Genomic DNA, 26,211 nt, shown 5'->3' with positions numbered 1-26,211 from the left:
CCAGCACGATGCTGTTAAGGATAGTGAATAGATACCATCACCTAAAGTAATTGACAGAACCCTATTCATCACGAATCCTCCTAAACCACAAGGTCTGGTGTTAATCAAAGGCAGATGGAAGATATCCCAAGGCCAGAATGTTAGGCTAGTTTGTTTGTCTGACCTGCAGCTCCAGGCTGCTAGTGACAGCTGCCCAGAGCAGGGCTGTTGTTTGTTTTATTCTGGATATTTAACCTGCAGAGCTTCAGGCTGCTCACAAGAGCGCCAAGGGCAGGGGTCTCGAGAAAAATACATGCAAATAAAGTAAAAATAACAGATAAGTCCGATCTGAGAACACTCATCCTTCTTTGTCCGAATGAAACCCAAACCATATCCAGAGTAGGGCTGTGTAGGGTGGTGTAATGGGTCTATCCAGCTAGACTCGCAACTCAGGTCTGGGGGGGGGTAGGTCTCTCTCTAGTGTCAGACAGATGTAGTGGGGTCCCTGGGTATGGTGCTGATAACCCTCTCTAACTAACTATACAGTGTCATGGAAGAGTCCGATACAAATAGAAAAGGAAAGTCACATGCATGAATGAATGAAAATAGTAAAGATAATAAAGAAAATGTCATATCTCCTCAACAACCCAACCAAATCCAACAATCTTAGACTCGTCAGAACCACCTCTACAACCTCTACAACTCCTAATATTACCCCGACTCACCAATCCTAATCCCTGATGCAGTAAAGGGTGAAGTGTGCAATCAGGCTTGTTTTAACCCGCACGGACTTGTCCCCACAACAGCGGCAAGTGTGGTAAGTAATCCATCACAATGTGCTTGGCCAACTCCGATGCAGAAATTACATTCCCTCGCAAGTTAGCAGGCTCTTTCGCCAAATTCTGGCATCTTTAAAATGCAGCAATTAGCATTCGTTTCCCAGCTATACACTGGCCCTTTAGGACTACACGATCACCGAGCCCAAAATTCATCTTATTTAACACTCCCCCTAATACCCATGTCAATCACCATGTCAATATTCCAGGTCCAATCCTTACAGTGCTCATCAACATCTAGGCTTGACTCCAGCCGACACACAACCATACAATCGTGCTCACTCTGGCTGAGATACTCCAGCGCAGTTTCGTTGCGACACTCTATTCCATATCTCTGTTAATTCACCAAGTGTCAGTGCGCACAGAGAACCTGCCCCTTACACGTTCAACCCATGCATGTCTCCATGTGGCATCCCTACTCATGCATGGGTTTTGTACTCACAATGCCTGGAAATTGAGCCTGAATATTGAAAGGTCCCAAGAGCGGTTGAGCCACGGTGTAGGGAATGGATGTGTGGTGATGCGTGCTGTGCACGCTTTCTTTATTCATTGTTTATTACTCTTTATTTCTCGATGTAAACAATGTATATAAATTGCGGGGAAGGGTGAAACAGGTTTTCACTCTTCTCCTCCCCTGTCGAAATTACAGCTCTGCATTAATGGACCATGTGTAAGGTCGGTTGAGGTTCTGACCTTGGTGTTGACTCCTGCTATCCTCAAGCTGTCAGGAATTAGGCAGTATAAGGAGCTCAACCAATAATGATGTGATCTATCCATTTCCTGGCCTCTTCCTCTGCCCTCGTGCCTCTTCCCGCTGCCATCCTAGTTGTCAGGGACAGCTCCAAAAGCGGCGAGGTCCCTGCGTGTGGGACTTGGTGGGACAGATAGCGGCTGTGCGTAGCGGTGATCCCGTTGCAGGGTGAGCGTCCCCGACCACTTAGGCTGAAGTGGGAAGTTGAGAAGAAGGCTGCTTCTTCTGTTCCCACCCCAGGTGCTATTATATACATGCGGCTGAGGTCACGTGGGGGGAGCCACGTCATCCCTGCACACAGCCACACTCCCCTGGGTATCTCCGTGGGAGATCCCAGAGGTGTGCCGCTCTGCGAGCGGGAATGCGTGCGGTGGGCACGGCGATCGGGGGAGCGGGGGTAAGTGTGTAGTAATACATAGAGAAGGGGAAGTCGACCATGGAACGGAAATAGAAAGAAGGAAGGAAATGGGAAAGAAGAAACAGGGAGTGATAGTGGGGGAGCGGAGTAGGGCGGTGCGGCGTGGGGTCAGGTGGGGTGTGCCCTGACATCACCCCCCCCTTAAGCCGCTTCGCCTCGAAGCAGCTGGGCGGTTCTCTCTTTCTCTCCCTGGGGCATGTGGGTGTGTCCAGTGGAACTCCTCGACTAGATCTGAGGCATGGGTTAGGTCGTCGTGCGTGAGCCATTGGTTTTCTGAGTGTGGCCAGCCTGTATACTTTACCAGGTATCGGAGTTTTCGGCGTAGCCACTTAGAGTCCAGGATTTTCTCGACCTCATACTCCTCTTCTCCATCTACGAGGTCTGGGCCCGGGTGGGGGTCAGCGGGGTGCTCCGCGATTTCATCAGGGCAGTGTGGTCTGATGTTCGTCATGGATACGACTGGGTGGATCCCCCTTTGTCGGGCGGTGAGCCGGAGTTTGACGGCGGTGGGGGAGACGACTTTAACAATCATGAAGGGGCCAGTCCATTTATGGTCTAGCTTCTTGGTTGGGCGATCGGTTGTGTAATTCTGGGTGCTGAGCCAGACCCGGTCGCCTTCTTGGTACGTAGGGGCCGCCTTGCGGTTCCGGTCGTAGTAGCGGGCCATCTCATCCACTGCGTGCTCTAGCACCGCTTTCACCTCTTCCTGCATCTTCATCATCCTCAACGAGAAGGCGTCAGCAGCTTCCACCTCAGATGTGCATGTGGGCTCTGTCCCCATCCTGGGGTGTTGGCCAGTGTCGAGCTCGAAAGGGGTACGGCGGGTGGAGGAGTGGACACGGTTGTTATAGGCGAACTCTGCTAGCGGGAGCCAGTCCGCCCAATCATCTTGGCGGTGGTTGACAAATACCCGAAGGTAGGCTTCCACTTCTTGGTTTACTCGTTCCGTCTGCCCGTCCGTTTGGGGGTGTCAGGGGACGACTCCCGGGTCCCCATGACCCTCCCCTATGGTCCACAGTCCTAGGTGTAACTAGCCCTGTCCAGGGCACAACCTACTGTGGGTCAGAGATGAGAAGGAAGTTAACTTCTCATCTTCCCACAGTGGCCACAATACATTGAAAACTTCCAGAGATATCCGGAAGTCACATGAGACCCGAGACCCGAGGTCCGGGCCATCCGGCCGCACTGAGCATCCGGCACAGGGCGTGTGCGGGGAGTGCAACAGCCGGGTGCAGTCACGGGTGTGGGTGCGAGTGCGGGTGTGGATGCGGTATGGGCTAGGTCAGGGTGTATGCCCTGACAGGGGGTGATAAGGGGTCGAAGGGGTGAGCTTGACGCCAAGGAGGTCCGCGAGTTCTTTCGAGAAGCATGAGATGAAGGCGCTCCCTCTGTCACTGAGGATCTCCTCCAGGAGGCTGTGGTGCTTCCAGACGTGTTCGAGGAAAAGCTGCACGATTCCCGCTGAGTCCACCGTCGTCACCGTTGGGATTGCGTGGATGCGTTTGGATAGGCGATCCACTACGACCAGCACGGCATTGTAACCCTTTGACTCGGGGAGTTCTCCGATCATGTCCACCGAGATCACTTGCCAGCAGCGAGTGGGGATCTTGTTCGGGATGAGCTTCCCCACTTTATGGGAGGGGAAGGATTTGACACGGTTACAGGTGTCACATCCGCATACGTACCGCCCGACATACTCCGCCATCCGTGGCCACCAGTAGTCGCGGGAGACGAGTTCCAGGGTTTTCCACCGCCCTGGGTGCCCTGTCGCCCATGCATCATGGTGCAATCGCACCAAGTCATGGCAGAGTTGCGGGTCTTTCGGCACGTATACTTTTCCTCTATACAGAACCAGCTCTCCTTGCTTCTCCCACTCATCTGATCTCAGCGTGCCTTCCCCAAGTTCCCACATCACCTTCACCACCTTTTCATCCAGGTCCTTTGCCCTGCTAATCCTCTTGAGGATAGTCGTCTCCTCACCCTCCACCAAGACCGCCTCCACTGCACGGGCTTTGAACCAAGCAGGTTGGAGGAGGGTCAGCCCATCATTGTCATCCTTGCCTTTCGGGTGGTCCGCGCAGCGAGAGAGCGCGTCCGGCTTTCCCATGAGTCTCCCAGGGCGGTGGATGAGGGTGAAGTGGAATTGGGAGAGGAAAAGGGACCACCGTGCTTGGCGTCGGTTCAGTCGTTGCGCGGTGCGGAAATATCCTAAGTTGCGGTGGTCGGTGTAGACCTCGACTTTCTCCTCCGCTCCTTGTAGGGAATGCCGCCACTCCTCGAGGGCATGCACTATTGCGAGCATCTCCTTGTCATACACTTTGTAGTTACGCTCCACATCCATGAAACCTTTGGACATGAAGGCTACGGGGTGGAACTCTCCGTCCGTCTGGAGCTGGGACAGTACTGCTCCAGTGGCGAAGTTGGAGGCATCGCACTCGAGTTTGAAACGACCTGTATCGGCAGGGAAGGTGAGGACCGGGGCGGAGGTGATGGCATCTTTAAGGGTGCGGAAAGCGTGGTCCTCGTCTGGTCCCCAGGCCCATGCCTTGGTTTTGCAAGTCAGTGCGTGGAGGGGGCGGGCGGTCTCGGAGAAGTCTTTAATAAACCGGCAGTAAAAGTTGACAAACCCCAAGAAGGACTGTACTTCTTTGACCTTGGTTGGGGTTGGCCAGTCGAGAACTCCATGGACTTTCACGGGATCCATCGCGATGCTTCCCTCAACGATAATGAGGCCGAGGTACTCGATCCGTTTCCACTCAAACTTACACTTCTCCGGTTTTAAGAAGAGTCTCCGCTTCCGCAGCGTCTCCAGGACTTCTCGGACGACCCTCCGGTGCTCCTCCAGGGTGCAGTGAAGATCAAAATGTTGTCCATGTAGCAGATGACAACCTCCTGGTCGATGAAGTCCCAGAGGATGTCGTTCATCATTGTTTGGAAGGTCGCTGGGGAGTTACACAGGCCAAAGAACATGACGGTGGGCTCGAACAGCCCGCAGTTGGTCGAAAACGCCGCCTTCCACTCATCGCCGTCCTTGATGTGGACGTTGTTAAATCCCCAACGCAGATCTAGTGCCGAGAAGTATTTGGCGTTTCGGAGGCGTGCAAGGACGTCCGAAATGAGAGGGAGGGGGTACGAGTTTTTGACCGTGATCTCGTTGAGCTTCCGGTAATCCTGGACTAGGCGCAGCGTTCCATCCTTCTTCTTGACAAAGAAGACTGGGGCTCCCATCGGGGATTTGGATGCCTGTATGCGCCCGTTCCGCAGGTTCTCGCGCAGGAACTCGTCTAGTTCCTTCTGCTCTGGTTGCGACAGGGGGAAGGTTCTCCCTCTCAGGAGCTTGGCATCTGGCACCAGGTCTATTGCGTGGTCCCAGGGCTTCCATGGGGGCAGCTGGTCGAAGGCCTCTTTCGAGAATACGTCCCGGAAGTCCTGGTACTGCTCTGAGACCAGCGCCTCGAACAGTGCAGGCTCTGCTTCCGGTTCGCGGGCTTCCTGGGCCATCTGCTGAGACGGGGTCGTGGTCGCTCTCAGTTCGTGTCCCCACCCCGGAGGGATGATAGCGGCGTAAATCCCGTCCCCTGGTTCCACTACGGGGTCCTGGTTGGCGTGTCCTCGCGTCGACTGACAGGAGGATGGGCAGCGAGACATACTGACCTTTTGCCGTGTCCAGTCTACCTCTGGGTTGTGGTGCAGCAACCACGAATGCCCTATGATGAGGGACTGCCGCCCCAGGTTTGCGACGGCAAAGCAGGCCCGCTCCATGTGCCGTCCGAATGTCAGAAGGGCCTCTAGCTCCTCAGTTATGGCCCCGTTCTCATTTGGGGTCCCATCAACGTTGCGGACAGGGATGGGTTGGGGGAGCGGGGTTGTCTCGAGCCCATGCTTTCTGACGAACTCGGGGCTCACGAAGTTCCCGGTGGCTCCTGAGTCTAAGAGGGCTGATACAGAGACCGTGGCGAGGGAGGTCAAGGTGGTTAGCTTTACGGCTAGGTTGAGGGATCTGGGGGGTTGCTTCGACAGCACGTAGATAGCGGGTGGCGGGACCGCTACCTCCGGCACTGCGCTTGGTATCTCTTTGTTCGAGGACGCAGTTTTCCTCTTTTTCTTGGCGATGACTTGGTGGAATTTAGACGTTGGCACCGACTTAGGTGCCTCACGGTATCTACACGAGTTGGTACTATCGCCTGCAGGTGGCTGGGACACGTCCCTCACCGGTCACCTTCCTGAAAATCCTCCTGGGCCTCCGCTTCCTGCCCTTCTCCCTCTGCCTCTGGTCCGTCTACCAACTGTCTTGTTATAAAAATGGGGCCTAATTGGCCCATTTCTATAGCATTCAGGTGCAGGAGGGGGCCGTGACATTGAGAAGATGTTACAATTAATGTAACAGATGTTGTAACAGTGGAGTTTACAATAACATGGACATCAGGTGTTTTGGGTGATGATAGTTGGTTCCGTTGTTATTATTTACATGTCACGTGATATTGTACTCCATAGAGCCCATAAGAGGCTAAAAATGGGAAAATCCCATTTCCATAACATGTCTCCTCAGCCCCTCCATGAGCGCTCTGAGATCTTCAGGGTGCATCCGTCTGGCTTGGCGGGTTTTCGGTTGCGGGCAATCCCGTGCAATGTGCCCTGGTGTGTTGCAATTGTAACACAGCCCGTTTTGCCTCTGGTCGATCCTCGAGCGGTCAAGGTCCATGGGTTGTGGCCCTGCTCCTGTCGCAGGGCAGGGTGCGGGGGGCTGGGGTGCGGCAGCAGTGGGTACGGGGTGTGGCTGCGGGAGAGTGGCAGGGAGTGGGGGTCTCGGGGGCAAGAGTGGGGGCCTGGTGGGGGCTAAGCGGGGTTGCGTTGCCTGGAAACGCCGCCACTGGTTGTCAAGGAGGCTGGCCTTGTGTTTCCACTCGGCCCAGGTGGTTGGCATGGGGCGGAGGCGGTAAATGCTTTCACGGAGCCGGGAGTTGATCGCCTGTTCGAAGCGATCCACTAGCCCCACGTCCCCTAGCCGCGAGGCGGGTCCGAGGATCTCAAACTCCTGGATGATCTTATCCACGGAGTCGCTGCCCTGCTGCAGAGTGGCCAGCTTCTGTCTGGCTGTGGCCTCACGGTTCAGGTCTTGGAACATGGTGTCGAGTTCCGTGTTGAACTCGTCCATGGTGAGTCGGGGGGAGCCCGTCGTCAGTAGCGCGATGGTGCACTGCGTCGCCCACACCCCTGCAGTCCCTCCCTTCATGTAGGACAGGACAAAGAGGATCTGGGAGAGGGGGTTGGGGAATTCCGCTGCTCGGACATGGAAGTATATGCCGCATTCAGCATTGAAGCGGTCAAGGTCTTCGGCTGCTCCAGAGAAGGCAGTGGGGGGGGCGACTTTAGGCGGTTTGGGTCTAGGGGCGGGTGCAGGTGTTGGTGCGGGGACCGGTGCCGGTGCAGGCGTGGCTGGGGGCTGGTTCTGAGCTTGGCTCTCTACGATGGCCTGGAGCTTGTGGAATTGGGACAGCAGTTGTACTGCTCTTCGGTCACCATAGCGGGGGAGGTGGGGGAGATGAGGTTGAAGCCTTCTTCTGCTGTCAGGGACAGCTCCAAAAGCGGCGAGGTCCCTGCGTGCGGGACTTGGTGGGACAGATAGTGGCTGTGCGTAGCGGCGATCCCGTCGCAGGGTGAGCGTCCCCGACCACTTAGGCTGAAGTGGGAAGTTGAGAAGAAGGCTGCTTCTTCTGTTCCCACCCCAGGTGCTATTATATACATGCAGCTGAGGTCACGTGGGGGGAGCCACGTCATCCCCGCACACAGCCGCACTCCCCTGGGTATCTCCGTGGGAGATCCCGGAGGTGTGCCGCTCTGTGAGCGGGAATGCACGCGGCGATTGGGGGAGCGGGGGTAAGTGTGTAGTAATACATAGAGAAGGGGAAGTCGACCATGGAACGGAAATAGAAAGAAAGAAGGAAATGGGAAAGAAGAAACAGGGAGTGATAGCGGGGGAGCGGAGTAGGGCGGCACGGTGCGGGGTCAGGTGGGGTGTGCCCTGACACTAGTGCACCTCACTATGCCGTTTTCCGTAATGGTCTCGTTCTACTTTTTTCTTATCCTCCCTTCACCCTTTCACAATTCTTATCAAGTGCCCCACCTCTGGACACTTGTAAGGGAAAGCAGGCAGAAATGATGGCAACTGATTTGCTACAGCATTTAAGGACTCCGCTGATTGTCTCATCGCCATCATTACTGGTCTTCCCTGAGTATAACTATAACTGATTTTTTCTTTCTTTTTTTAGATCACCATTCTGCTTTGAGGTGCTGGCATTGGAAACATAGGGTTATTCGTATCTTCCCCCTTTTCCTCCACAGAACTTGGGAACAGGTCCTTAAACATTAAAACCATTTCAAATTCATCTGTGCGTCAGGTCGCATGTGTCTGGGCAGTGTGTTTTGTAAATGGTTGGGGTGGGACAGGATGTTCTCGCACCTGTGTCTCAATCGTCTTGGCACTGCGTGCCAAACTATCTCCCAACTCTTTTGCCTTCTGCCATCCACTCGTAACCAACCTCTGTGCTTCAACCCTCCTTCCCTTCACCCTATTAAACCCGATGCTCTCATGCTTCTTCGGCAAATCCACACAAGAAGAGTTGCCCAATGTCAGCCAAATCCTCAACACTCCCTTTCGAAACTTCACAGACCCATTGCCATCTGCTTCACATCGCTCTTGAAAGTGAATGACATAGGAGTCATCTGGGGCCCTTGTTTTGATCTTGGAATCATGCAATTATTTCTGCTGACTGACCACTTCCATCCCAACACCTTATTCCCACATCTATGATTACTCTTTATACCGAAGCCTTCAATTCTTGAGGTCCATTCGGAATATTTTCGATTTACATCAATCAGAGATGATGTTAGAACTAGCAGATTCGGATGACTCCGGAATGGAATCGGAGACTTAGCATGGAAGGACCTTGGCCTCAGCGACTCAGGCAGAGCGCTGTGCCATTGCTGGTTGTCCTAGGGGTCCCTAATTTCGGATCTAGCAGAGGGAAAGTCTCTTGGGGGGAATTCATGTCGATTTCGGACTGAGGTTACAAGTTACTATGTACATTGTATATAAGGAGGGGTCCGGAATCAAAAGGAGCGAGGGTACTCCGAAAGGAGACAAAGGGAGCTGGAAAGAGGAACAACACCGAGGGTCAAGGGTTTGACTCAATGGTGTTTCTCAAAGGAGGAATGAAGGGCCAAGGCCCAAGGAGGAAGGAAGGAGGTTGGGAGTGGGGGAATGGCTAGCTGACTGAATAGAAAGGAAGCAGCAGCCCAAATAGGAATGAGGGAGAATAGCAGAATTGAATAGGACAATGCAATAGTTGCAAGGTCCGACATAAGTCCGGAAAGTCCGAACTCGGAAGTTAAACTCCGGAATATTGGCAAACATAATTAAATGGAATGAGCTAACCAATACAATGGGTATAAGCGGAGGTGAGGTCAAAGTCCGAGGTCGGAGCTAAGACCGGAGGTTCCGGAGACAGAGACGTGAACGGGATTCCGGAGTCGGGAGCATAGGTTTTGTGTACTCATCTGGAAGGTGTCGAGGTTGGGGTTGGACCCGGAATGTTCCGGAGTCGGACCGAAGGTGGTGTCCAAGCCGGAGGTGGGATAACCTCTTGGGAGTCGGCAAGGAGAAGGTGATGGAAGGGAAGTAGGGCTCCAGAAGTCGGAGTTCGGAGTTCTGGGAGCCCAGAGTGGAGGTCGGGATTGTATGGATATGACAGACGACACTCTTCGGATAGAACGTCCATGTAGCCCATTGCTGTTTGGGATAGGAGAACAGGTTTCTAGATTAAGTGGCCGAAGGTAGTTACACTCTAAAGGAGTTGGTGATACTGTCGATATCCGTGGTCTTGGTGGATGGTTAAGTGCCCTGCTCAGTGGTGTTTGATATCTAAAGCTGGCAATGATGTCAATTTGTCAGGGCACACCCGCCTCACCTGGCTCCACCCGGCTCCACTCCACCTGCTACCCCCTTCTCCCCCTTCCTATCTCCTCCTCCCTCCACTTCCCCCCCCCCCCCCATCCCCCCCCATCCCACTCCCTATTCTTTCTATTTCTATTTACACAGATGACTTCCCTTGATCGATGTACTACTAACCCACCCACGACCCATGCATGACACACCCAGCCCCGGATGCTCCAGATGACCCCCAGGTACACCCAGCATGTGCGCCTGCAGTGGATCCCTTCGGGATCCCCCATGGGGATACCCGGGTGGCTGGGGCTGTGCATGGGGACGACGTGGCAACTCTCATGTGACCTGAGCACCATGTATATAAACATACCTGGGGTGGGAACCAGAGAAGCAGTCTTCTTCTCACCATTCCCACTTCAGGGACATCTGCCTGCACTGGGCCTGTTGCCGTACACACCCGCTTCATACCCCACCGGGCCCTCAGCGCTGGGCGATATACCTGGACGCTCTCGACCCCGGACTGGTCCCTGACACAATTCCATCCTAAGTAGACTTTTGGTAGCGATGTCATCATGTCCTTCCAGCTGCATTTGCTTCAGCAAGGTGGTGCAGGTAAAGAGATGGTGAAGCCACGCATTACTCTGCTTCATTCTTCACCTAATCTTGCCGAACTCCCACTGCCCACAATTGCACAGCGCTTCAAACAAGATACTTAATCCTATGCCACTTGTCATGCAAGTCACTCCATATCAGTCAACGCTCACCATAAAATCCGGTGGCAGAAATCAGAGAGATGTGGTTCCTCAGAAAACAGAGAGCTTGCACAGTGATCAAGCCAAAGACCTTATTTGAAACCACAACAATCATATGTGTAGATACTGACAGCACTCCTTGCATCTACTAATCTCATTGTCCTTGCACTGAAATGCCAAAGACACTGCCATTCAGTTTGAGGGGAACCATCATAACAGTAGTAGCCCAGTCCAAAAGCAAATTGTGTTGTTGCACACATGTCCCCAAATGATGACAATGGGGTACAAATATGGAAGAATGTCACTGGGGATGGGAGGATGTTTCGGAACATGACATTAGAATGATTAATACTAGATACAAGGCAGATGACAACTACGTGGGCTTTGTTGCCCAGGAAGAACCTTATTACTTGGATAGAACTGAGATGTGTCTGCACTAGCAGTATGCAGTCTTTTTTTTACACCAGATGCAAGTGCTCCGAACTCTTCCAGCCTCTGTTGATCGTCCATATGCTTTGATGGAGGGTCTTCCCAGTACATTCGAAGGTGTTTCTAACGGAATAACCACTTGCTCTAATGCTAAAGCTCAGTCTCAAGCTAATGCGTGAGAACTATAATATTACCTAATGCTAAAGCTATAAGGTAATATACAATGAGTTACAATGTATAAGGAATAAGAGTAAAAGAATGTTGTAACTAACCTCAGTCTCAAGCTAATGCGCGAGAACTGAGGGAAAAAGGAAACTAATCCAAATGAATGAATATAGTTTGTGGACTTTGCAGATAAGTCCGAAGTGACCAAAATAAGTAAGAAGAAAAAGGTGTTGTGACCAAGTAGTCACGCTACTGCAGGAATGTGGCTGTCCAGGTGAGTTCCTTGCTCAGGTGTGGGAATGTAGCTGTATGAAAACTCCCATAGCACACGGTTCCTCCAACAGTTTCCAGCCCTCAAGATGCCAGATATCCTGGAATAGAGTGACAAGAGCGTGCGGGGCCCATTTTAGCCCCCCCATTGGCAGGTGGTACCCATGCTTGTTTGAAGATTTCATAAGGCTTGCTGAATAAGCATTGCTGAGAAAGAAGTACTATGGATCTTGCCCCTGCACCAATAACCTGGAACCTGGTCTCAACTTGAGGCACTTTCCATCGGCCTCCATGGAAGGAGGTGGAGAAGTGTGGGAGACAAAATTCATGTTGTACAGAAGGCGAGTCCATCCCCATTCGTTCTCATGTGGACAGGTGTGATAGAAGAACCAGAGCAGTACCCACATCAGAGACTCTAAATCATCTACGCTAGATTGTGAGTGTGTCTGCCCTGAATAAATTGCAACAAGTACTGCTTCCGACATGAAGGAGGATGAGGATTATAAAGTGCACAAGACCAAAAGTCTGGAATGACATACAGATAGCTTGGCTTTCCCAGTATCATCTCCGTCCGATCTGTCAACACACTCAAATTCAAAATCGCCCAACCATGCCTTGTTCTTTCCGTCATGAGTGCCAGTAAAAATGTTCCCTTCACTGACATCCCCGTGGTATAAGCCTATATCCTCCATGTGTTCAATTTCTGGGAAATTGGGTGAGGACTGGGCATTGAAAAGTAACCACTGACACTGGGTCACTTACGCTCGATGATTTCCACCAATGCGTCAAAAATCTGCACAAGTGATGTTTCCTCCCAGATAGAAACCCCAACTCTATTGGTAACTGGCATGCAAGATAAGACACGGTCAGCAAGGGAGTGATGCTTCATATTCCTGAGTGTCATGATATCGGTCTCAGATTGTAAAGGTCGGTGGAGTAATCCGTGCACAGAGAGCTCATCGTCTCCCACAACGAAGTACTTTTTGTGCAATGCCTTCAGTAGATTGTCAACCCCTTTGTACTCAATGAACTCCAAAACCTCTCTGTAGCGCTCTGCATGAAATCTGTCTAGCCAGGCTAAGGTCTTCACCACACGATCTTTGCCGTTGACAGTCTTATGGTGCAAGGCAACCACGGCATGGCCCACAACCCCGTGTCTCACATGGAGGGCATGCAGAAGGCAGAGAGCCTCATGATATCTGGGAATGGATAGCCTCCAGTCCTCCGATGCAATGAAGTCCTTTGGCAGATCGAAAGAGAGATGAAATGGGCCAGTTCCCGGAGTGAGAAACCATCCGTGTTTCTCTGGTGGCATCCTCGCAATACAGCTTCTGTGTCAGTGGTGGTGGTGATTCAGATTTATTGTCTCGCGGCCTCGATGTGTCGTGGCAGTGTGACCACCCATACATTCAGGACATGGGCCGACAACTCCATACACACCTTCTGTCATGACCGGACCATGACCCCCTCGCATGTGAACTTTTCACACTTTACTCGATCCCTTCGTTTAATACACCATGAACCAAATTATTTCATCTATTTTACAGCCCTCCATACTTAATAATATACCGCTTCTCATCACCGCTCCCTCGAGCCACTACACCATGATAGGTGTCTCACCTTCCTATGAGCTTCCTATACTGAAGCACTTGCACTTCGCGCTTCACAGAACTCTGCACTGCCCACTTATTCCATTCTCATCAAATAACTGTGTTGTTATATTTCAACCATCAATGAAATTCAATCATCTTTCTCGCAACAACACGATACAGGGAAAGACATTCAAGAAAATCTAAAAAGAAACGGATGCCACGGCAGCGAGTGAAGGCCATACATGGCAGCCTTCAGATACGATGGTACTGATCAAACTGAAACGATACCATGGAAAGCTGAGCCATATTCAACTTGGTAAAGATGCAGCCACATAGACCACCTACAACCTCGCAGAATAAGAGGAACCGGTTGAGCCTCAGAGCCAAGAGGCCTATAAACAGGAGGAAGCGCAGAGCGCTTCTGAGAGTCAGCTCTCAGCATAAGCTAAGAACACCAGTGAAAATGGGTAGGAATATGGTCACTGGGACCGTGTCTAGCCTTCTGGAATGAAAGGGAAAGAAGTAAGGGCCATACCCTCGATGTACCCAGGATCTGGTGAAGCGCAGGCGCATCCAGAACTCAGCTCTCAGCTGAGCTTAATACCGGCGTAAAACCAGTGGAGAGATGGTCACATAGACCATCTGAAACCTCTCGGAATGAGTGGAAAAAAGAGTGAGGGCTTGAAATCTGAAACAACCCTGGATGCGACGAAGCGCAGGGCGCTTCCTGAGCTCAAAAGTTATAATACTGGTGCAAAACCAGTGGAGAGATGGTCACCTAGACCATCTCCAGCCTCGCAGACTGAGAGGAAAGCAGATTGGCTTTCCATAGGGAAAACCCAGAAAAGGAAGGAAGCGCAGGGTGCTTCCAGAAACAGCAGCGGCTCCTTGGGCTAAGGAGCCAATAAATTATAGATAGATGGTCAGATAGACCATCAGAAACCTCTCGGCATGAGAGGACTGCTGCCAATGACTGGCAGCAAAGCCCCACTACATTTGTCTTGGACTAACCTGTACATTAAATACAACAATTGCCGTCCATTCATTTAAGTAACGTAGCAAGCCAGGTTAACATTAACCCAAAAGTCTTCTGTATTCTACATTCGCAACATCCAGCTTTGACTCGGGCAAGAACAGCATCGCATGAGACCTATGTCGCACACAGCTTAGCACAGTGTACAGCTGCCCATGCGCAAAGACATCCTCTCTACAATCAAACAGTACTCGATCAAGAGTGAGTCCTTGGCAATTATTGAACATCACGGAGTAAGCCAATTTCAGTGGAGACTGTTTCCGTCGGACTGTGTATTTCGCATAGTTGGGTTTAAAGTCGAAGTGAAGTTCTGGAACAGGAGGACAAATGGGGAGCGCCAATTGCGTAATATCGGGAGTGGTTAGTGACTCTGTGTGCAGAGTAACATTCGTCGTTGGTCCTGATGTCCTTTCCTTATTCAGATTCGATTCCGTACCTCGATTCCGTTATTTTTGTGCGAATCGTATGCGATATACTATCATCACCCAGAACGTCCATGGTCTCGCGTACAGAAAAGTTATGGTTATGTTACACCATCCACCAAACTCTTTGTGATAGACACACTCTGCACCTCATGTGGTCATCGCGAACATAACGACGCTGATCTTCTCTGTCCCACACTTGGCCATGCATCAAGCTTGGTGAAAGGGGTATCGTTAGAGGACCCGCCCCACTGTAATCTCTGCGGTGGTCTTTGATGTCCAGGCGTTGTTTGGTTCGAGGAGATCCTGCACCACCTGCGAGAAATTAATCAGGTCGCAGAGAACGCTGACGTGGTTGGAACGTCCTTGACGGTGTGTACAGTGTCGTCCCAACCATCCCGTGGAATGTCCGCTCAAAATCTATCGCCTCTATAAGTCAATCCCGCTACGAGATTTACTTATGACGTTTGCGGAGCGTGGTGAAATCGTCACCGCCTCCAATATACTTAGAAAGCCCAGAGACGACGATTTTCTTTCCGGGTCTGTGCGATATGACGTACCGATCTCCCATGTTTATGCCGAGCGAGGTTGATGGGCAAGATATCGAGACCGCGAGCTGTGTCCAGAGGTCAACACACAGCGGCGACATCTGCTGGGTTCAAAACGATATCTGGATTCGTGTCCCACTCCGGAGTACCAAACGCTTTCTGCATCTTCCACTACTGAGTACGTTTTGTCTTGAACTGTCAAATCTAGACTCGCGATTAACTACATGAATGTTCTCCTTCAAATTTTGTTTTTATTCAGGCGCTGTGACGGCGATCGAACACAATGTTTTTCTGCAGAAAGTGCAGCAAACGCCGGAAGGGCTCTCCATGCGGCTGAAGCAGAACTATGAATTTAACCATTGAGTCTGGGGGAATGTCGGAGAGCAGAAAATGTTCAAGCGCTCACGCAAATATCAATACGCCTTGGGGTATCCTAGCTCGTTAATGGCGTAAGTACTCGCGGAACGATAGAATTAAACACAAAGCCACCCAGAATATTTATCTGAGCCGATTCGTCTGTTGGTTTTCATATGCTCAATCGGCCAAAAACATTATTAGCCCAACGCGAAGGGCAGGCCACTTAACAACGAAGCAACGGCACCAGGAGCGGTGGAACGCTTGCCTGTAATCTGCTGGGTCAGTTGCAGGAATGGTCTCGAGATTCTATGTGCGATATTGTGGATAGCATCGCGGATCACAGCTCCTGGCCACTTTGCCTTGATCTCCTCGAAAACGCGGGAAACTTCTGCTTTGTTATACTGTTTAACGGCGAATGCAACCGCTTCACCGCTTTCGTAACCATTAATCTCATCCGCGGCTGCTTGTAGGGGTTGTACACATCGAGCTATAAGAGCAATTCTATAGCCCCACTTTCCGGAATGACGACCGGAGCGATAGCAGGAGAAGATTGGGTATAGAGATTGTGGTGGATCTGTTGGCGTCTTAATTTTGCTCAGTACACGCATGCACTTCCAGTGTTCAGTCGCCATACTATTTCAGGAACCAAAGCTACTGACCACACAGATTGACTTTGAGGGTTTGTAGCGTCAATCGCAGGAGAGTTCACAGTCAAACCTAGAGTACTTGGGAATAGTGGTGTTGTGGAAGGGGATTATGATGTCACTAGTGAGGAACGGCGTCTGCTTTGCAACGTGTGGTAATACTGTATCCAATTTGATGCACAGGCTGGGATAGGAATAGCAGGCTAGGTGGCCCTTTGGATTTAGTAATGATGCTGTCGAATACTCGAATACTTCACTGGCGTTCCATCGGGCCTCCACGAGTATCATGCGCACAGAAGGTAGACTGGAGGCTTTCAGAATAATCCAGGTCATCGAATAGCTGGGACAGCTGGCGCATCCGTAGGTGTTGTTAGGTCATTCGTGTTGCCGTACGAGTTCAGGAGTGCAAGCGCCGTCAGCCAATGTGGCGAGCCTGGAAGCATGTACGTTAGCACAATCATATCCAAAACTATAGCCTCTAGAGCAAGTTGGAGGGCGAAGAGAGAGCATATGCAAAGGATTGTCTGCCACTGAGCTCGTTGTAGAAGTGGGGTTTTGAGGATTGCACTTTTGAACATGAACAAGGATACTTATCTGCCAGGGTTGTCCTTGCTCAGATGCCACAAGACACCACCGACTAGCAATAATCACGGCGGTTCGGTTTCATGCCAAGCAATATTAAGTAAGTGATGGGGCAAGCGGCATTCATTTATCGCTACAGTACCGCGCTTCTTCATTCAGTTTAGAGTGTTAATTCATGATTCACGAAGATCGACATTAACTTCCTAATTATGATCCGGGTGGCGCACGGTTGTGGAGCCGGTCCATTCCAGGGTTTGGACCAACCTTATTAATTCACTATCCCGCTTACCGAACAAACGTTTTCGGCAGGAGAGGACAGTCAGGTCTTCAAGGCAGGGAATCACTGGAAGTGCACATCATGTCTGGATTTCGTCATTTGATGAACGACATCCAGTAGTAGCACTGGTCATGTAGTGCACAAGTGGTTACCAGGAGACATGACGATGCATATCTATCTAGCCACGAGACGTGGTAATATAGCGCTGGTCAAACACGGGTCGTACCTGAACTAGGAATGGGCAGTCATCATAGGATTCGAGACAGCGAAATTTGGTTGGGTCATAAAGTGTTGGGAGCGGCACGCGGTAAGCTAGAATCTGGCTAGGTGGACCAGGTGGCCGCGGCGTTCGACCGCCAATCAACTTGGGCTTCGTCTCAACCAATTTGCATCATCGATCGATCCTAACCTTGACATCATCCGTGATACAGAAACATAGATCAGTACAACACCAATGAGAAAAAATTTGTTAAAGGAAATGGATACGATATTAGGATTGAAAGCTGCGACTGTGATTTGTTATGGGTGTAGCGTGGCCAACCCTGTAAATATTTTTTCGATGGTTTGCAAAAAATTGAGGTTGATGTCGAGCCGAATATCCAATTCAAGTTTGCGTGCCATATGCAGGTAGTAAAGTGGGCAATGCAATGACGAGGAGGGCGTGCTCAAATGTGGACCATTTGTGTGTCAGAATGACGTCCGAGGTTCGAAAGAGCATTATGTAGATTGTTGAGTGACACGGCTAAATATGGGGTGTATGATCCTGGGTTAACGGCAACTGACTGGCGGTAGAGTTTGACACTTTCTTCGATGAATGGGAGTGCCTCCGAGTGCCGTCCGAGATTGGAAAGAGCCAAATATTGATTGTTGAGTGACATGGCCAAATCCGGGGTGTATGATCCTGGGTTAACGGCAACTAGCTGGCGGTAGAGTTTGACACTTTCTTCGATGAATGGGAGTGCCTCCGAGTGCCGTCCGAGTTTGGAAAGAGCATAATATAGATTGTTGAGTGACAAGGCCAAATCTGGGGTGTATGATCCTGGGTTAATGGCAACTAGCTGGCGTCGGAGTTTGACACTTTCTTCGATGAATGGGAGTGCCTCCGAGTGCCGTCCGAGATTGGAAAGAGCCAAATATTGATTGTTGAGTGACATGGCCAAATCCGGGGTGTATGATCCTGGGTTAACGGCAACTAGCTGGCGGTAGAGTTTGACACTTTCTTCGATGAATGGGAGTGCCTCCGAGTGCCGTCCGAGTTTGGAAAGAGCATAATATAGATTGTTGAGTGACAAGGCCAAATCTGGGGTGTATGATCCTGGGTTAATGGCAACTAGCTGGCGTCGGAGTTTGACACTTTCTTCGATGAATGGGAGTGCCTCCGAGTGCCGTCCGAGATTGGAAAGAGCCAAATATTGATTGTTGAGTGACATGGCCAAATCCGGGGTGTATGATCCTGGGTTAACGGCAACTAGCTGGCGGTAGAGTTTGACACTTTCTTCGATGAATGGGAGTGCCTCCGAGTGCCGTCCGAGTTTGGAAAGAGCATAATATAGATTGTTGAGTGACAAGGCCAAATCTGGGGTGTATGATCCTGGGTTAACGACAACTAACTGGCGTTGGAGTTTGACACTTTCTTCGATGAATGGGAGTGCCTCCGAGTGCCGTCCGAGTTTGGAAAGAGCATAATATAGATTGTTGAGTGACATGGCCAAATCCGGGGTGTATGATCCTGGGTTAACGGCAACTAACTGGCGGTAGAGTTTGACACTTTCTTCGATGAATGGGAGTGCCTCCGAGTGCCGTCCGAGATTGGAAAGAGCCAAATATTGATTGTTGAGTGACATGGCCAAATCCGGGGTGTATGATCCTGGGTTAACGGCAACTAGCTGGCGGTAGAGTTTGACACTTTCTTCGATGAATGGGAGTGCCTCCGAGTGTCGTCCGAGATTGGACAGAGCACTACGCAGATTGTTGAGTGACATGGCCAAATCCGGGGTGTATGATCCTGGGTTAACGGCAACTAACTGGCGGTAGAGTTTGACACTTTCTTCAATGAATGGGAGTGCCTCCGAGTGCCGTCCGAGTTTGGAAAGAGCATTATGTAGATTGTTGAGTGACATGGCCAAATCTGGGGTGTATGATCCTGGGTTAACGGCAACTAACTGGCGTCGGAGTTTGACACTTTCTTCGATGAATGGGAGTGCCTCCGAGTGCCGTCCGAGATTGGAAAGAGCATCATATAGATTGTTGAGTGACATGGCCAAATCCGGGGTGTATGATCCTGGGTTAACGGCAACTAACTGGCGGTAGAGTTTGACACTTTCTTCAATGAATGGGAGTGCCTCCGAGTGCCGTCCGAGATCGGAGAGAGCATTACATAGATTGTTGAGTGACATGGCCAAATCTGGGGTGTATGATCCTGGGTTAACGGCAACTAGCTGGCGGTAGAGTTTGACACTTTCTTTGATGAATGGGAGTGCCTCCGAGTGCCGTCCGAGTTTGGAAAGAGCATCATATAGATTGTTGAGTGATATGGCCAAATCCGGGGTGTATGATCCTGGGTTAACGGCAACTAACTGGCGGTAGAGTTTGACACTCTCTTCGATGAATGGGAGTGCCTCCGAGTGCCGTCTGAGATTGGAAAGAGCATTACGTAGATTGTTGAGTGACATGGCCAAATCCGGGGTGTAGGAACTTGAGTCCACAGAAAAAAGAAAACGGCAGAGTACAGCAGAATCGTTTGCTGTCTCATAGGCCTCCTGGGATCTTGAAAAAAATGCGAAATTCGGCGGAAGCTGGGTAAGCACATTAGCCAGTGCACTAAGAGCCCTGTGGTCAACAACCAACTGGAAGACCATGAGGTAGTTTCTTTAACACAATTCATAACCCGTACCTTAGTCCACTCAGGGAGTAATGAGATACTGACATAGCGTTCCATCCGCACACAGACTTCCACCCACCGAGTTGCTTCCTGACTCAGAAACAAACCAACTGACCCAGCAAGCTCCTCTGATGGTTCCTTGATTCTATTTAGGTGGTGAACGATGTGGTGACATGCGTAACGAAAGTGCTCAGATAACTCCGATGGAGGAATGGGTGGCATGTCATCTTTTTCGGACAAGTTTTCAATCAGTCCTAAGCCCTTTACAGAGCAGAGATCCTTGTTCAAAATCTCGGTACATCGCAGGGCAACCCTGGCATTCTCCACCCCCACAGCTATGGGAGTGCAACCAGAGCTGATTGTTTGGGGGTCGATCCGATCGACGATAAAATCGCGGAAAGATTGGTGTAAGATGCGAACCGGAATGTGGGAGTTCTCAACTCCTGAGAGCAGAGGAGTGAGTTCAGCCAATGCATATTGAACAGAAGACTTGAGGAAAGGCAACAAAATTGAGTCCCAGGCTGTAATCGACAGAGGCTCCTGAGCAACGAAGATTGCTCCCATCACGATTGGGTAATCGTGTGCAAAATCTTCATCCTCCCAGGCACACTTCTTCAAAATGCTTGTATACAAGTCTCCCATCATCTTCTCAGCAGGGACCTCTGGCCGTTTCGCACCAGTGTCGAGCAGACTTTTTAGTGTCCTCATAGGATTCTGGTTCGTCATCTTCATATAGCGAAAGATGGTGCTGATCCAGATAAACAACCCATTTGCTCGTTCCGAGATCTCCTGTATCATGTTATCCTCGTCCTGAAGATTACGCTGCAAGTCCCGATGTAACTTCTTTAGCTTTTGCAGCTGGAAGCGTATGAACTTAGCACAGTCCTGCACATTTGCCTCATCCAAGAGATCAATAGTGACACGATCAATAGGGTAATTGGGGGAGAGGTAGCGATTCACGAGATCAAATTGTCTCGATGTGATGAAGAATTTTATGGAAGATGGTAGCCTGGGCACTTCCTCCCCAAGAATTTCGGCAAGGGATTCGAACGCTTCTTTGTCACATTCATCTAAAGCATCGATGATGATCACCATAGGGTGGTCAGAAGGCGGAGGTTTATGGAGTAGAGATGGAGCCACCAATTTCTTGAACTGCATCGCAAATGAAGCTGTTGAGAGACTAGGGTCGTTTCGAAGAGCAGAGGTAATGAAAGTGCGGTGAACGGGATCATGGTCTGCTAAAGCTCGAGCTATGCTGCTGAATAGAAAATCAGGCCGCGACCGTTCGCCCGCTTTAAAGAAGAAGCGCAGTAACAGGGTAACATCTCCTTCGCTGGCACATCGTTCTGCTATCGCGAGTGCAATCGAAGTCTTGCCAGCACCGGCCACAGCAGTCAACAGCATTAGCCGGTTCTCGCTATCCCCAGTGTTGCGGCACCATGCCATAATACGCTCAATGAGATCAACTCTAGTGTCTTCCAGGCAGGCCTGAGTGGAATCATCATGAACAAGATGAGGGTATCGGAGACTATCGAGAATTTTGTCTTCGTGTAGACGACGTTCTATGGCCGCTAACTTGGCGCCAGTTATCAAGTTCGTCCTAACCTGCATCGGCCGGAAATCAGAACGGTTATGGAAGGATACTGTAAGGAAAGCTACCTGAAACGATGCCAATGCTTTGTCAAAATCTTTCTTTAGGTCGTTAATTCTTCCCGGGTCTTTCAAGTAGGAGAATGTTTTTCTGAGAGTCGATCGTTTCTCTACTTTTTCCCGTCTTTCAATTTCGGACTTAATCTTCTGTAACGCGCTGGGACTTGATGTAACTACGATATCGAAGACTGCCAAAATGGATAGACTCACCCATCAAGCTCTGTGGCACTTTCCACCCATGGCTTTGCCTCTTCCGCTGATACATCATCAGACTTTATGGCTGAAGATACGTTGGCCATGGTGCTCGCTACGTATTCACCGAAATCAGTCCATTCCTTTGCGTTCTCCTTGAGCTTCTACATGGCGCAAACCAGCGTGAGCTTTCATTCGTGGACATAAATCATTACCAACTTTAACCTCGTCGTAGATGAAGAGCGCAGCACTAGTCGCATCCTTTAAGGGTGGACACCAACCTGCGGTAGCATTGACACCTCTAAGAGTTAACACCGCCAGGTTACCCCCCGCTGCAAGGAGATCATTGGTCTTTTGCCTCGGAGTTTCAACCTCTTGCTGCTGCGACATGGTCGATAACAGACAAGTGGATGGAGGAGAGAGCTTTGGGCGCGCAACGCACGTGTGAGCCCCTAATCGCTCAGAAGCTAGAGCCACGAGGGCTGTCTTATTATGGAAGGAAGGATATGATATATGCATTGACTATTTGGTCGACGCCATACAGACCTCTGATCCAGTATCAGCGGCGAATTCTAGCGGCCCAGTATCATGCCGCCTAGAACTGGAAGCAGGATAAATGTTATTAGGAATAAGAACTAGATATGAACGAGCAAAGACTATGGGACGTCATATCGAGGCACTGGTCACGGCGTTCGCTTCGTACAGAGAGTGGGCGGTAAGCGCCGGTGGGGCACGCGTACGCGACGTACGTCGTACGTCAGTGCAGGCTGGGATCCAGTCTAGCCTTTCATCAGGGTCTTGGAGTGCAATCAGCTTTCACATGAGCTTTACTAGTAGGATGCCCCTAAGTGGCCGGGTACCCTCGTGAATGCCTAAAAAAATGGGGCCTCGGACAAGTGATACTTACCGCTCTGATCCTATTATCAACCAGGGTGCTGAAAACAAACCTGCAAGCCGACAATTGGTGCAATAGAAAAATATCAGGATGATGAAATAGTTGAAAGCATCCAAGTATAGGACAGTGTGAAATAATGTCGAGATCGATAAAGAGTGTACAGTTGGCGATGGGCTTCAATTTGGTTGATAGGCCTTGTTGATGCGCCGACACATCGGTGGCACCAGTTTCGGATACTCAGCAGCCCAGTTTTCGTGAAACAAGCAATGCTTTCACAACGGAAGGGAACGTTTGGTCTTCGGTTACATCATGAACCGAGATCCGTCGGCATCATCCTAATGTGTTCGGCTAACTCCGACACAGCACTTTCGCCAAATCCTGGCGTCTTTATGTAAAATGCAGCAATTAGCATTCGTTTCCCAAGTATGCACTGGCCCTTTATATTCGATCACCTAGCCCAAAATTTATCTTATTTAGCACACCCCATGTCAATCTTCTAGGTCCAATCTTTACGGTGCTCGCCAACATCTGGGCTTGACCCCAGCCGACACACAACCATACGGTTGTGTCCCACTCTCGCTGAGATACTCCAACGCAATTTCGTTGCGACACTCCATTCCATATCCCTGTTGATTCACCAAATGCGAGTGCGCACAGGAGAACCTGCCCCTTACACGTCCAACCCATGCAGGTCTCCATGTGGCACTCTTACTCAGGTATGGGTTTTGTACTCACAACGCCCGGAAATCGAGCCTGACATCCAACCGACGATCACAGGACACAGTTCAGCATTGCCGAAATGTGTCTCGGGACCGCTCGACACCAAGTGGGCGCGTTGAAGGAACACCTCCTTCACTTCTATCAGTGTTCTGAATGTCGAAGGGTCCCACAGCGGTTGAGCCGCGGTTCGTTAATGCGACGCCGGTTCTTACTGAGGTGCACACAAAACTCACTTCAGTCCAAGGAGCTCAACCAATGATAATGCGATCTATCCCTTTTCCCCGTCTCTTCCTCTGCCCTCGCGCCACTTCCCGCCGTCATCCTAGTGCACCTCACTATGCCGTTTCCCTTAACGGTCTCGTTCTATTTTTTCCTTACCCCTTCCCCAATCTTGTCATGTGCCCTACCTCTGGACACTTGTAAGGGAAAGCAGGCAGAAGCGACGGCGACTGATTTGCTGTGGCATTTTACTGTGACAAGGACTCCGCCGATGTCTCATCGTCATCATTACTAGTCTTCCCTGAGTATGACCAGTTTTTTTAGATCACCGTTCTGCTTTGAGGTGCTTGCGTTGGAAACATAGGCTTATTCGTATCTGCCTCCTTTTTCTCCACGAAATCTAGGAATGGGTCCTTGAACGTTAATTTCTCAGGATAACCGTTTCGAATTCATCTGTGCGTCGGGTCGCATGTGTCTGGGCAGCGTCTTTTGTAAATGGTTTGGGTGGAACGGGATGTTCGCGTACCTGCATCTCAATCTTTACACTGCGCCAAACTATCTCCGGACTCTTCTGCCTTCCGCCACCTACTCGTAATCAACCTCCGTTCATCCTATCATACCCGATCCTCTCATGCCTCTCCGGCAAACCCGTAGGCGCCCAATGTCAGCCAAATCCCCGGCTCTCTCTTGCAAACTTCACAGGCCCATTTCTGTCCGCTTCGCATCGCTCTTTGAAATGAATGATATAGGAGTGTCGTCTGGGACCCTTGTTTTTGATCTTGGAATCGTGCAATCATTTCTGCTGACCGACCACTTTCATCCCAGCATTTTATTCCCGCATCTATGATTACTCTCCATACCTCCGGCTCCGATTCTTGAGGTCCACTCGGACCATCAGCCAATATTTACATCAGAGATGACGCTTTTCGGATAGAACGTCCATGTAGCCCTTTGTTGGGATAGGAAAATGGTTTTCCGGATTAAGCGGCAGAAGGTGGTTACACTCTGAGAGAGTTGGTGATACTGTCGACATCCATGGCCTTGGTCCCCACTTTTTGAGTTTCGTGAAAATGGAGGATGACCGGGATCAAATCGTCTTTGGTGGGCGGTTAAGTGCCCCCGCTCAGTGGCATTACAGCTAGCAATGATGCTACTTAGACTTCTGGTGGAGCCGGCATTACGTCCTTCTTCCAGCTGCATTTGTTTTTGCAAGGCAGTTCGGGTAAAGAGATGGCGAAGCCACGCATTACTGTCCATGATTCTCTTGACGATTCACTTGCGCTTTCAGACAGATCGCTGTATCGAGTACAATGATACGGAGATTCGCAGAAATGAATTGATTCCGCTCCTTTCAACAAGCCCAGCCTCTAGAACTTAAAGATAACATGTCAGGCTCCCCAAATACACCCCCATTCACATTCGCTTCCTGCTCCAGAGCCAAGGAGTCTTATCGGCAAGGATCCTAGACATCGATAGATGCACATGGACATCGCGTGCAGGTAGCGGTGGTAGCCAAATGCCAGATCGATCCACTAACCGGGCGAGCGACGTGAGGAATTCATAGATGAAAGGGAGGAACTATTGAGGAAACTTATCCCGATAGAGCCGAAAGACTGGATGATGACAGAGCAAATTACCGTGATGGCGAGTACGTCGGTGAGTAACACCTAACACCACCGGCCAACCTTGGCCCCAGGTTGAGTGGAAATATGGTTTTACCGTACAAATTTGATGGTCCAGTTGCACAGAGGGGACACCTCTGCAATGGTCATTCGTGTTGCCGAAAGAGTCTGGGAGTGCAAGTACCATCAGCCAAGGTAGCGAGCCTGGAAGCATGTTGGCGCAATCATATCCGAAACTATAGCCTCCAGAAACAGAGCAAGTTGGAGAACGAAGAGAAAGCGTATGCAAAAGGATTGTCTGAGCTCGTTGTAGAAGCGGGATTTTGAGGATTGCACTTTTGAACATGAACAAGAGCACGGAAGGATATCTGCCAAGCAGGGCTGTCCTTGCTCAGACGCCAAGAGACACCACCGACCAGCAATAATCACGGCGGTTCGGTTTCATGCCGAGCAATATTAAGTAAGTGACGGGGCAAGCGGCGTTCATTTATCGCTACATTACCGCGCTTCTTCATTCAGTTTAGAGTGTTAATTCATGTTGATCGATTCACGAAGATCGACATTAACTTCCTAATTATGATCCGGGTGGCGCACGGTCGCGGAGCCGGTCCATTCCCGGGTCAGGACCAACCTCATTCACTGTCCCGCTTACTAAACGAACATATTCGGCAGGAGAAGACAGTCAGCTGTAGCGGGAAGGGTCTTCAAGGTAGGGAATCAATCGCCAGGGGAGTGCACGTCATGTCGTAGTGGACAAGTAGTTACCAGGATATATGACCACCTACATTTGGTGGCCACGAGACGTAAGCAGATTCATGACTAATGGCTTTCTCCCATGATTTGACTCGAACCCAGGGATCGAAGAATTTGTACGTGTAGCGATGGGACAAAGCGCTAGCAAGGCAGGGTCGCTCTCATCCTGGCACTTGCAGTCACTGTCGCCTGCGGAACTTGTCCTGGTGTTTTGGTAATACATCCCCAGTTCCCCTCGCAGCTAGAAACTCGACCAATGTATTAGGAACATTATAATTC

At 50.5% G+C, this 26,211-nt stretch overlaps 4 protein-coding genes across 4 annotated transcripts; 1 reads left to right on the top strand and 3 right to left on the bottom strand.

The window, feature by feature from the left end:
• Positions 1–11,766: 11,766 nt before the first annotated feature.
• On the bottom strand, positions 11,767–12,860 carry EI90DRAFT_3284626 (uncharacterized protein; the record flags this gene model as incomplete). The annotated part of the gene is made up of 3 exons (XM_039066934.1): positions 11,767–11,991; positions 12,085–12,248; positions 12,308–12,860. The coding sequence occupies 3 exons, from the start codon at positions 12,858–12,860 to the stop codon at positions 11,767–11,769; spliced, it is 942 nt and encodes a 313-aa protein (XP_038924067.1).
• A 2,803-nt stretch (positions 12,861–15,663) lies between these two features.
• EI90DRAFT_3028571 (uncharacterized protein) lies at positions 15,664–16,170 on the bottom strand. The gene has a single exon (XM_039058070.1). The coding sequence runs from the start codon at positions 16,127–16,129 to the stop codon at positions 15,695–15,697; it is 435 nt and encodes a 144-aa protein (XP_038924066.1). The 5' UTR covers positions 16,130–16,170; the 3' UTR covers positions 15,664–15,694.
• A 1,495-nt stretch (positions 16,171–17,665) lies between these two features.
• Positions 17,666–22,113, bottom strand: EI90DRAFT_3149578 (uncharacterized protein; the record flags this gene model as incomplete). The annotated part of the gene is made up of 5 exons (XM_039065598.1): positions 17,666–19,846; positions 19,894–21,486; positions 21,541–21,688; positions 21,742–21,887; positions 21,943–22,113. 5 exons carry the CDS (start codon positions 22,111–22,113, stop codon positions 17,666–17,668), a joined length of 4,239 nt encoding a protein of 1,412 aa, XP_038924065.1.
• A 1,384-nt stretch (positions 22,114–23,497) lies between these two features.
• On the top strand, positions 23,498–25,704 carry EI90DRAFT_54108 (uncharacterized protein). The gene is made up of 5 exons (XM_039067766.1): positions 23,498–23,523; positions 23,583–23,824; positions 25,185–25,213; positions 25,298–25,639; positions 25,699–25,704. Exons 2-4 carry the CDS (start codon positions 23,676–23,678, stop codon positions 25,504–25,506), a joined length of 387 nt encoding a protein of 128 aa, XP_038924064.1. The 5' UTR covers positions 23,498–23,523; positions 23,583–23,675; the 3' UTR covers positions 25,507–25,639; positions 25,699–25,704.
• Positions 25,705–26,211: the final 507 nt, after the last annotated feature.

This window comes from Cantharellus anzutake (assembly GCF_015039405.1).
Source record: "Cantharellus anzutake strain C23 chromosome Unknown EI90scaffold_1, whole genome shotgun sequence".
Classification (NCBI taxonomy): Eukaryota; Fungi; Basidiomycota; class Agaricomycetes; order Cantharellales; family Hydnaceae; genus Cantharellus; species Cantharellus anzutake.
Note: the sequence above shows the minus strand (reverse complement) of the source record. Positions and strands in the feature narration are given on the sequence as shown.